We start from the raw sequence: 12,791 nt of genomic DNA, 5'->3' as shown, positions 1-12,791 counted from the left end.
TTGAAGAGAAATCAGCTTCCAGACTTACTGGGCACATTTGAGACTCAGTTTAAAAACCAAAGCAGCACTTTTGACCCTTAGAACTCCACACTAATGATATTTTTCAATTCCAAAGATGCTCTAAACTAACCACCGAGGTGAGTGGAATATTTCTCATGTTTGATTCAATACTATGTTTTATATATTAATATATAAAACTCTGTAAAAATACACACTTAATCCATATGATAATATCTCATTATAAAAATAAACACTCTGGGAATATCTTACCAGTAAAGTTGCCTCCTATAACATAAGGAATAACACCTCCAGGCCATATTCTTTCTGTTCTCGATGTAGCAGCTCTGGGAACTCGATTTTTCTCATTTTGCCCTGAGAATTTTAGAGGTACTTTTCCCTTCACTGTGTTGTTTTGCTCCAAACCTGCAGTGACATTTAAAACATTCTGTGAAACAGAAGTCCTCGGTCAGGGAATCATTTCCTCTTAAAAGACTAAAGTTGAAATGTCTTATTTACATATTTGTGTAAATATGCCTAAAGTCAAGGCATTAAAGAAGAACTTCACTTATATTACCTACTTGAAAAACATTAAAATATTTAAGCATTTCATGTCAAAATGCTATTTCTCAATGATGCTCTATTAGCAACTTTAATGAAGTCCCATACAACAGTCAACAACGGAGAGAAGACAGGCAGACTTGTAGGCCACAAAAAAACTGTTTTATGCAGTCTAACACAAGAGCACTACCAGTTCACCACCAGATGATAAAATAGACATTGTTTAAAAAATCACAAGATATTCAAAATTCCTCTTAACTCTTGCTAAATCCTTCATTCTTTTAAATCAGGATTGATATTATATAGTATAGCCTAAAATTTGAATATTACATTACAGAGAGGGTAAGTGAAATAATATTAAGACAGATACGGTCTCGGCCTCCTGGGATGCCAGTAAGTCTGTGTTCAAATTTCCTCTGGATTCATATCCAGGTGACCTGGCATGATTTAGAGATCAGTACAAAATGTGAACAGGCCAACATAAAATGAGGTCTATTCCTGGGGTAGCTTTCAAGTCTGTAGTCATTTAATTTTACTTGATGGCCTTTCAAAACATTTTTTAAAAGAAATTTTATATTTATTTTTCAGAGACCTGGAGAGACAAAGTATGAGAGGAGGGGGAGGGGCAGAGAGAGTGGGAGACGCAGAATCTGAAGCAGGCTCCAGGCTCTGAGCTGTCAGCACACAGCCGGACACAGGGCTAGAACTCACAAACCATGAGATCATGACCTGAGCCAAATTCAGATGCCGACTGACTGAGCCACCCACACACCCCAAAATATTTTTGTTACTGTTTTTGTTTTTCCTAAATCTTCATTATTATTTCTTCCCATTCATCTATCACCACTGACACAAATAACCCACTGGCTTATACTTCAGACACAACAAACACTGAATTAATCCCCCTATTCCCATGTCCCTAACAGGTCTAGCTTTTTAATATCCTGAAACAAAGCATCTTTGCTTGGAAAAATTATTCCTTGGTAGTGTGTACTGTCAATAATTTAATTAATAATTCATCAATTTAAAAATATTAGGATATAAACTTTGCACAGAAAACTCTTAAATACTCTAAAATCTATAAATAGTGCTTAACAAATTCAATACTAGAAGTGTTAACTAATTATGAAACCAGAAGGTTGTTTTTCTATGTATATTTTTGGGAGGATCAAACATTCTCGACTATTTTCTTAATCTAACAAATCGGTTTGTCAATTTGCTTTAAGTGGACTTTATTTCAAAACAAACAGCTTTTGTTTGATTAAACATTTTCTGATTTGATTAAAATTGATCTAGTTCCATGCTTGGTAAAAACACCTTCGTGTGATACCAATGAATTGGAAATAAATATCAACAGTAAAATAACCCCCAAATAATTTTATAATAAGGAGAAGCTGAAAATAAGTTAAGAAAACATTGCAATTTTAAGTTCTATTAATCAAATTTAAGTTCTTACACATCAGCAAAAAAAAAAAAAAGAATAACGGACTTTCTCAGCATATATACTTCACATACTTTGCATATTAATGTCAAACTGAACTGCTATTAGTATAATATTTACTGTACATCAAGTCAAGCGTCTGCAACTTTAAACATTGATATACCAGAGGCAATTCTTCTGATCCTGTCTATAAGCTGGTAAAGGGCCCCTCGTTTCTTTGACATACTATGGTCTCCAAATCCACCTTAAGAATAAAAGAAAATAGTTAAGTTAAACTCGTTGTATTTTAAAGCTCTTGCAAATAAACCATAGCAACAGGCAACATTGGTTTCTCTTTGGACACTTTTTTATGTGATCTTAGGGTATTAGAGTCATGAATACCCATAAATCTTAGGAGTGTAAATGTTCTACAGACACAATTTTGGTACCAGGAATCAAGGGGGTGGGGAGGATCCAGAGAGCAATTTAAATGACTTTATTTGGACATCACAGCAATTGAGTCATCTATTGATAATTCAGAACATTTTTCTTCACTGTGACCTTGACATCACATAGTGTTCTATAGGATGACAGCAAGTTGTTCTGCCCTATTGACTGCATTCCAGCTATGTCTGCAATGTAAACTGAGTATTTTCAGAAGACAAATCAGCCAATGGAAATAAAAACATTAGAAAAGCCAATGTATAGTGCAAGTCTTGCTCCAAAGCTGTGATCAATTTTGAAATAATTTTTAAAGGCATATCATGCTTTATAATATGTTCACACAAAACTAGAAAAATTAGTTTTGAAAAGTTATAAAAAACAGTAACACATAATTAGAAAAACATCACAAGATTCCAAAAGGATATCTAGCGGCAAAATATGTTCTGTGATGCTATGCAATTGGCAACACTTATTAAAATAGATGTAAAGAATTTTATAGCTCAAAAGGTAAAAGGGGTCAGGATAAGAAAATACGTCTTTTTGCAGTTTTACCAACTGGAAAAAGACTAGAAAAGGCAGATTTCCTGTCCTAAGCCAGAAACCAGAGCATTTAAGGAAAATCCAAGTCCTATGATTCTCATTCTAGGGCTTTACTAAAATGCTCTCCCAATTTTATCTCCATCTCTTTCTGAATTTTCCATTCTTTCTGAATTTTCAATAGACAAATAGCAAAAAGTCATCACTGAGCAATGGACCAATATAACCAGTAATGATATCTGAAGACGTGCAGATGAATTCGTATCACCAGAGTATGGTTCATAAGTCTCTTCAGGCTAAGACGATGAAAGGGCCAGAATTCCACAAAGACAACAAACTGTTCTTGGACCTTGAAATATTTCTTTCCAATATTTCCCCCACCTTTGAAATTAATACCAAAACTTATTTATCTAGATTAAAGCTAATAAAAATAAAACTAATAACAAAAACCATTACATTATATAAGCCTCTTGGAGGAAAAAATCAATCAAGTCCTTATAAGGCAAATAAGCTAGAGTGTTCGTCCACTGACTAATAACCTGCTTGATTATTTGCATTACACAGTCACATTTTTGCTGTGCTACTTGAGAAACATTTTTGAAATTTTTTTCATTGAACATTCTAGAAAGATGAGGTAATATTTGAATGTGTTCACTCCTAAAGAGCTATAAGAAACATTTTTGAAGGATGGCACTTATATGTTTGAAATGACGCTTTTGTAACAGTTATAACTTCATATTAGACAGGCCTGAAACACATATAAATAGTTTTAGAAGAAGGTTAATTATGAGAAAAAAGAAGAGTCTTAGTTAATTATAAGGTAACTATAAGGATAAAAGTAATTATAGAATTTTACAAAAACAATGCTTCAAGACAACTGATGGCAATAATTAATGTTCCTCATATTTAGCAATTTAAACTTTTTTATGGAAATAAAAATTGTAAAAAATTCTGTGTATTTCATTAAAATAGAAAAAAATTGATAAAATGGTTATCTCTCATATTCTAAAAACAAACTAAGTAAATATTATGGGAAAGACTATACCGGTTGAAAGAAGAAAATAAGAAATACAGTTAATTCAATCATCTCACTTGTAAAAATATTAGTAGCTACCCCTCATAGGGTTATTATGCAGATTCAAAAGGTTAATATCTGCAAAGCACTTAAATCAGGTCTGGTCATGGTAAATGTTACAAAATGTTTGTTAAATAAATAAAATTAAAACTATGAAGAAAATATACATTTCCAAATAGGTTCGTTTATGTTTATGAAATCGAAGTCGTTCAGCAGGACGTGAAAAGTGATTGAAAGAGTGCTTTTAGCATCTCAAAAGTATCTTTTCTGCAGAATGAACACAATTTCAATCCAACAATCAACCATACCTGTGGTATGTCCAAGTCCAAAGGGGTTCTGTGTAAGGTCAATTGTTCTATCAATTTGAAAGATACTTAAGTCTTCATCATCTAAGGCAATATCACCCCAAAACACAGCTAAAAAAGAAAAGTTCAATTAAAATGTAAAATACTTAAGAACAAAGTCAATGCAAACAAAGCTAATCAGAAAATTTTGCTAAAATTATGGAACTGTGATTCATTGAGACAAATATTTCAGAAAGTAATTATAACTGAATAGAATACTGAACTTGTAAGAGTATAATATAAGACACTTACAAAAGATTATGACCCACATTTTCTTACTTTGATGTTTGAGAGGAGGGAGTAAGTCATTTCTTTGAATCAAAAGGTCAATAATTTATGGGGGGATCTAAGGAAGCATTCAGCACTCATGGCTCATTTGCAAATAAATGGAAGAGTGTTTGAATTTGCAATGGATGCCTGTAACCAGCAGCAGGAGAGGTAGTAGTAACTAAATATTGTACTGTCACAACAGCTTATTCATCGCATTTTTATATAATTATGATACACTTTCTCTGAAAACGGCATTGCCCCTGAATTTCTGTGAAATGTATAAATAAATACCAAATGAAATATTTGAGTCAATATTTGTTTAGTCAATGACTAGGTACTATACTTTTGATCTTTAATATTAAATAAAACATTGTCCATATTTTCAGGAGCTTCAAATTCATTGCCCAAATCCTGAAAACACACTATCTTTTATATCCAGTCTTTTATGCTGCTTAATAAAATAAAGCTCTATAAACCATTGTGGGAAAAAATGAGATAATTTCTTGAATATCAATATGTGGATTTCTCTTGTAAAGTCAGAAATATGCATCCACATAACAAAAAATTGTCTTCCTTGTTTATTTGAGTCCAAAACTAAGCTAATCAATCTCTTAGTGTTGCCAGATGTCAAACTATAATAACTTTAGGAAACACAGCAAATTTAAAATAGAGAATAAATTAATCATGAGATTAAAACATTGACAAATGCCTTGGAAGTTCTGGGATAGTGTTTCTTGATACAGGTTTACAAATTTTCTTTTCCAAAATTTTCTTCAAATTTTTCTTTTGCAAAACCAAATGGAAGAGGAGGAAAATACATTAAATTTTTAGGAGGTGAAAGAATCCCTATACTTTTCCAATCACTGTCTTTCAGTAGACTTAAAACTTAATATTTATGAATTTTCACTATCAAAAACTAGCTAATAATGTTAGTTAATTTATAAAATTGAAATTTCAATCCTGAAAGCAATATAATATTTTAGGCTTTGGTCAACAGTTTATTATGTAAAATTATTTACTCAGTTTAGTTCCCTCATACAAAATGATATAAGAAGGGGATAGATTTATGTGTAAATCTAGAGAGGCAGAAGACAGAAAGTCGTTCAAGGAAGGTTATCACTTCAACATGTGGAAAAATATTCATTAAAATTAGAATTCTCTCATCAACCCTTCTCTTCTGCCCTACTGTCAATGGAAAAGCATGAAGGAGGGAAATGCTTACACTCTTTCACTATTATAGAGACAAAGTAATGAATGGTGTGTAGAAGAGTTAATAGCACTGGCTAAGAGGCTGGTCTTGTTGCCTGAAATTGAATCTGGATTCTAACTGGCTTCATACACATGTAGAAGAAACTGCTGATGCTCCAGGACCCCTAAACCCAGCACCTCAAGAAACAGATGACCTGCCTAAATAAAAAACTTGCAATTATATAAAAGTTTTCTTAAAATAAAGTTTTCATAAAAATAAAGTTTGTACTTTTCCCCCCAAGCTTTTACACTTTAAGGCAAATCAAAAATTTGCTAGTTACGACAAAAGTAGTTGAGGGCACTGATGGGCAGTGAATATTAGCCTGGTTCTTCCTTTCTTAGTGCAACTAAACTAGCGTTACTCTAACACTAATTAGAATAGGAATCACAGCAGATCTGGTGAAAAGGTAGGCTCTGATTTAGGTGGTCTCTAGAGGCTCAGATTTTTTTAACAAGTTGCCATTACTGCAAATAACTGTCATTGTCATCATCTTTATTAGCATTATTTTTTTTTTGCAAGAATAAACTTTTACTCCTCCCCAAATCAGCTGGTTAACTTGAAAACCGAGGCACTCAACCAAACAAAACAGTTTGTCAGTACTCCTTTTATATAATAAAAGTAGTATGAGTAAAATAAAACTAAAATGTGTTTTAGATTTTTATTTTCTTGTAACAACTTGTCACATGCAATAGGATTCATGTCTTGATGGATGGATTATATAAAAAACAGATCAGCAGCCCAACGATACAACACTTCACAGGAGCAAAGACATTACTTCTGGGGAGAAGAAAAGCACAAGGCCAGAGGATTCTTAAAAGGAAGCAAAACCATTCTGGAATACGTAAACCCACTGATTTATTTATTGTTATTTTTTTCTGAACTGAAAGCTTCAGAATGGTGTGGCAGTTCTGAATACACCATAAATCGCTTCAGGAGAAAACCAAGTATTTCTTTGAGAATAAGCAACAGTGAACGACGAAGCCAATTCATTTGTTTGCCGACTGGATACACTGCAGGCCATGTACATCTTTAAATTTTGATACTATTGACATTAAAAAAAGAAAATAGCCACATTAAAATGACAACCCATCACACAATTTAAAATGCACAATCTCTTTCTTTATAGTGCACACATTTGAGGGTTTCCTTAATTCATCTTCTACTTAAATCTAAATGTTTTATTTCTGGATGCTAAAATACTTAAGCATTGGTGTAGCAAGCTGGACCACAACCCCCTCTATTACACAGATCTAGAATTTGCATCATAATCTAATATATGTTTGTTATTTAGGCTCCAAGATATTTGTAATTCTCAAATCCACTTTGAGGTTTTTTGTTTTTCTTTCTTTATGGTATTTTCTATTGGTTTTGCATCAAAAAATGAGAAAGTTTGAAAAGTATGAATTATTACTCATTAGCCCTAAATGATCTGAGGTTGGGGCTATCAGAATTGAAAGCAAACAGGAAACTGGTTATAGATAGTAATACTAGGGAATTGCTCAAATGCAATTGGAATATTGACTATCTGTTTGGAATTCTGCTTGGATTCCTACGGTCAAAAATGGGGTTGGAGCTAACCAATAGGCCAACATAAAATGTCAAGAACAATTTTTAAACTACATGGAAAACCACAGGTATTGTTTTTCTTCTGAAGGCTATTTGCATTCATTGTACTACAATTTTTTTTAAATCAAAGACCAAGGAAGACAAATAAATAGCTTTTATTGTAGTAAGTAGAGTAAACTTATTTTATAAAAGAATGTATGGAGAAAATAAGCAATCCAAGGTTGTGATTCCCTGCATCATGACTTTAAATGATACTTCTTGTGCCCACGTCAGGATTCTCCAAAGATCTTTATCCCATTTTGAAGCTGGGATCCAGCGACCAGCTTTGAGGAGGCTTTGAGCCTGTGAGTTCCTAAAAGCTGTATGCAAAACATACGTATGAGTTTATACACTCAGTCAAATGTTTTGCAGGGAAGAGGTCCACCACAGGTTGTCAGAAAGGATCACACAAAGTAAAGAACCACCACTTTTGCCAAAAGCAAAGCCTTTCCATCCATTCAGGAGAAAATGCTTATGAACTAAACACCCTCACAAAAGTGAATACATTTACTTGAACTAATGCTAAGGAATCTTATCAGATTACTGGTTACTACTCGATAGCATACTATAATGGAGTCTCCCCAGGCATTACCTACAGAAAGTCCTTCCAGAAACCCCCTCTTCCCAACTACGCTGATGTCACAACTGCTTCTGTCAGTAGTAGACCGGCACACAAGACTTCACTCCATGTTTTCAATAGTCTGACTTGTCAATCTAATTTTGAAAATACTGACCACAGGAAGCATGTGTCGCTCATCTTTAAATCCCCACTTGCCAGTGCCTGACATAAAGTAGGTCCTCCATATGTTCTGAGACACAAAAAATGCGAATGAGAAAATCCTGTGGATCGGGGTATAAATTGTGCATGACAAAAATAAGGCTAGCCATGCCACGCGCTCACATGTTTGCCTTAAGACCCCAAATACTGATATTCACCATTCCAAGGAATGAGTATTTAAATCCCTTCAATCTAGAGTGGATTACTGTTATACTCAAAAAAAAAAATTTTTAAGGGCAACTGTCTTTCTTTTTTTTCCAGTACCATATATTATAAGTGCAGTTATGGGAAATGTGTCCACTTTTCTCCACACATCACACTGAAATGGTCAGGAAACACACACTGAACTAATAGATCAGTTATCTTGAGATTTATGGGATTTGAAGAGATAGCTCAAAGATTCAACAATAGCCAAGAGCACTTGCTCATTATACTGTTTCCATATACAGTTTAAACTTTCTGGTTTTATTGATATTGGATTTAGGGAGGAAGAATGATGTCATGTGAAGGCCTGACAAGGCTGCTTTGGCTGCTCTAGCCTACAATGAAGGCTTAGAAAAAATTTCCTCAGACAAGGACAACAATGAAGTCTCAAAGTCAACTATTTTTACTTGATTGACAGCCACTAAGCAAATTCCCAAGGAAAAGTAAGATTTGGCAAAAGTTCTAATTATACATTTTGGAGACAAGGTTATGAGACTTAAAAGGGAAGCTAATTTTCTGGTGGCATCTCATACACACAGAATACATTTTCCCCCCAGAATGATATATATGAAATTTAATTTAAGTTCCAAGTTTGGGAAACAATTATCTGAAAATTTTAAAATCTTGATACAACATAAAAATAAACATATATTTTTATATAGACTTTCATAATTACTCTTCAAGAAATATAATGAGAATTTTTTTAAAAAATTTTTAATGTTTATTTACTTTTAAGAGAGAGACAGAGTGTGAGTGGGGGTGGGGCAGAGAGGAGACACAGAATCCAAAACAGGCTCCAGGCTCCGAGCTGTCTGCACAGAGCCCCACGCTGGGCTTGAAAGCATGAAGAGTGAGATCATGACCTGAGCCAAAGTCGGACACTTAACTGACTGAGCCACACAAGCACCTCAAGAATTTTTTTATGCAGTATATTTCCTTCTTAAATGTCTAATAATAAGAAAGTATTTGCAGTCCAATTATTGTAATGAATGTTCATAAGAAAACATCCTATGCCATCAAAAAGAATGAAATCTTGCCATTTGCAAATAATATGATTGGAACTAGGGTGTATTATGCTGAGCAAAATAAGTCAGAGTAAGACAAACACCATATGACTTCACTCATATATGGAATTTAAGAATCAAAGCAAATGAACAGAGAGGGGAAAATAGAGAGAGAGGCAAACTGTAAAACAGTCTCTCAACTGTAGAGAACAAACCTAGGGTTGTTCGAGGGGAGGGGAGGGAGGATGGGCTAGATAAGTGATGGGGATTATGGAGGGCACTTATGATGAGCACTGGGTATAAGTGATGAATCGCTGAATTCTATGTCTGAAACCAACACTACACTATATGTTAACTAACTTGAATTTAAATAAAAACTTGGAAGAAAAATAACAGCCCATGAAATCTTTTATTTAAAATAATCTCTAGGTTTTTATTTTTCAAGATCTGCATTTTCAACTTCTACCATTTACTATCACATAACATGAGCAAAGTTCTCATCTGCAATCAAGAAGTGTTCATAGGACGCTGGAAGGCTCAGTTGGTTAAGCATCAGACTCTTAATATCAATAATTTCAGGTCATGATCTTGCTCATGAGATAGAGCCCCAGGTCTAGCTTCAGCATGGAACCTGTTTGGGATTCTCTTTCTCCCCCTCTCTCTCTGTTCCTCCTCTGCTCACTCACTCTCTCTCTCTCACACACACACACAATAAACAAATAAACATTTTTTTAAAAAGTGTTCACGTAATGAACTACAAAAGATGAGTTAAATAAAATGATTTACTGGGGCACCTGGGTGGCTCAGTCGGTTAACCGTCCTACTTTGGCTCAGGTCATGATCTCACAGTTCGTGGGTTCGAGCCCGGCGTCGGGCTCTGTGCTGACAGCTCAGAGCCTGGAGCCTGCTTCAGATTGTGTGTCTCCCTCTCTCTCTGTCCCTACCCCACTCATGCTCTGTCCCTCTGTCTCTCAAAAATAAAAGAACATTAAAAAAATTTAAGAAAATAAAATAGATTATATATCCTTCCCTCATAAACTGGATTGAAAGGTGCCTCTGGGTAACATGACTATTATCTGGCCATTTTCAAACAAGATGTCTTCATCCACAAAAGACAGAATTTTTGCAGGGAGGGGATGCAGTGTGGTATAAATATCTAGACACTCTTTGGACTATTGATTATATATTTAAAAAAACCCTGTCCAAATATCCTCCAAATTGAAAGTTCCCTTCAAAGAACTCAGAACTGTCACTAGAGTGAAACAGAGTCTTCTTTGATTATTTCCTAAATCAGGAAATAAAATATAATCACAATACAAAAATCAAATGTTCAATCTGAAATGCAAAACAAACATACATATGCACATACATAGACACTCGCATATATACCATGCTAAAGCAAAGAATATTTTTCCAGAATATGGAGACATTTGATAATAAAGTCATTTTCCATGATATTAATGAGTTTCAAGATGAATCTAGGTTATTGACCAGTAGATTATGAACACGGATCACAAGTAAACGGTTGTCTTCTTCAAATCTTCTATTTTTCTGTTTTAATGCAATTTTACATTACGGATATGATTAAATGCTAATTTTTCAAATAAACATCTTTCTTCTTAAGCCAGAAAACAAAATTTTTCTCATAACAAAAGACCCATTGAAATACCATATCAATCTGCATTTATAGCCCACAATGTCCATGGATAGGATTTCTCAGAACATTTTTAAAATATCACCCATACCACAAATATTCATTCTGAACTCTTTGTCTCAAAAGAGAAAACACTGACAGAAACGTACTTTGATCAAAGAATGTAAAAAAAAAATACTGAAATATTTTTTTGCATACGGTCTAATAATTTGTTACAAGCTTTAAGAAAACAAATTATTGTAGCGTCACTTTCTAAAAACTGCCATTCTTATGCTGCTCAAAAATGAATATATAATCAACTGCTACCAAAATTTGGTTTATTTATGTTTCCCACATCATACATCTTGTAATGACAGAGCATACACTTGTTTTTTTCTTCCCTCGGGCCTGTAATTGTTTACACTTGTGGCCACTTGTGTGGGCGTCAACCCTGATACTTCTTTCTTAATTAAGTTTGTTTATTTTCTAAATATTGACACTAGATCTTGGAGCAAATCTTGAGGTCTTCCTGGAAGTAAGACTGTTCATGCAAATTTGCTGTTTTCTAGCTGGTCATCTATTCGCACAAACAGAATCTTTTCTTCCCACTTTTTTCCATTTTTTATGCAGTCTCCTGTTAGGAAAGACTGAGAAAATGTTGCATTCCAACCTTTGTGTAAGATTTCCTCTTGAGCACAAGTCCAAGGGGGGGGGTTTCTTTGGTTAATATCCCCCACTGCAAACTCATGAAACAGCTTGTGCTCAGTGAAATAAACTTTATAGAATTTAAAAACTCACTGACATCCTAAAAAACTGGACTCCATGCCCTGATTTCTATGTCTTCCTTCCATAGTTGCCGTGATTTTAAATAATCGGGAGGATAATTAAAAGCTACTTTATTCACATGGAAACAAGCAAAGATTAAAAAAAAATAGTGAAATATCCTGTCAATATTATTTTAAACTGCTACACTAAAAGATCTATAGTGGCACCTGGGTGGCTCAGTCTGTTAAACATCCGACTTCGGCTCAGGTCATGTCTCATGGTTCCTGTTTTTGACCCCATGTCAGGTTCCATGCTGATAGCTCAGAGCCTGGAGACACTTCAGATTCTTCATCTCCCTCTCTCTCTGCCCCTCCCACCCTCTCTTTCTCGGTCTCTCAAGAATAAACATTAAAAATTTTTTGAAATAAGTAAAAAATCTACAAAGTGTCAATAGCTTATACTGATGTTAAATATGTAATGCTCCTACTAGGTATTTACCCACAGTACAAAAATACAGATTCGAAGGAGGACATGCACCCCGATGTTTACAGCAGCAGCATCAAACATAACCAAACTGTGGAAAGAGCCCAAATGTCCATCAACTGATGAATGAATAAAGAAGATGTGGTACACACACACACACACACACACATACACACACACAAGATTATTACTCAGCCAGCAAAAAGAATAAAATCTTAACTGTAACAAAGTGGATGAAGCTAGAGTATATTATCCTAGAGAAATAAGTCAGCCAAGGAAAGACAAATATCATATGATTTCACCCATATATGTAGAATATATGCAACAAAACGGATGAACATATGGGAAGTGGGGGAAAATAAAGAGAGAGGGAAACAAACCATAAGACACTCTTAACAACAGAGAACAGTGTTGACAGAGGC

At 34.3% G+C, this 12,791-nt stretch overlaps 1 protein-coding gene across 1 annotated transcript in view; it reads right to left on the bottom strand.

Annotated features, from left to right (window-relative positions):
* The window catches only part of TLL1 (tolloid like 1), a 216,243-nt gene that overhangs the window by 120,381 nt on the left and 83,071 nt on the right, over positions 1-12,791 (bottom strand). Inside the window, exons 2-4 of the mRNA XM_039249957.1 lie at positions 4,343-4,450; positions 2,163-2,243; positions 271-423 (exon numbers count right to left, since the gene is read on the bottom strand). Of these exons, the coding sequence (XP_039105888.1) occupies positions 271-423; positions 2,163-2,243; positions 4,343-4,450 (342 nt within the window). The remainder of the gene's footprint in view (positions 1-270; positions 424-2,162; positions 2,244-4,342; positions 4,451-12,791) is intronic.

The sequence above is a fragment of the Hyaena hyaena genome, unplaced genomic scaffold, assembly GCF_003009895.1.
Source record: "Hyaena hyaena isolate Hyena2069 unplaced genomic scaffold, ASM300989v1 scaffold_356, whole genome shotgun sequence".
In the NCBI taxonomy this organism is placed as follows: Eukaryota; Metazoa; Chordata; class Mammalia; order Carnivora; family Hyaenidae; genus Hyaena; species Hyaena hyaena.
Note: the sequence above shows the minus strand (reverse complement) of the source record. Positions and strands in the feature narration are given on the sequence as shown.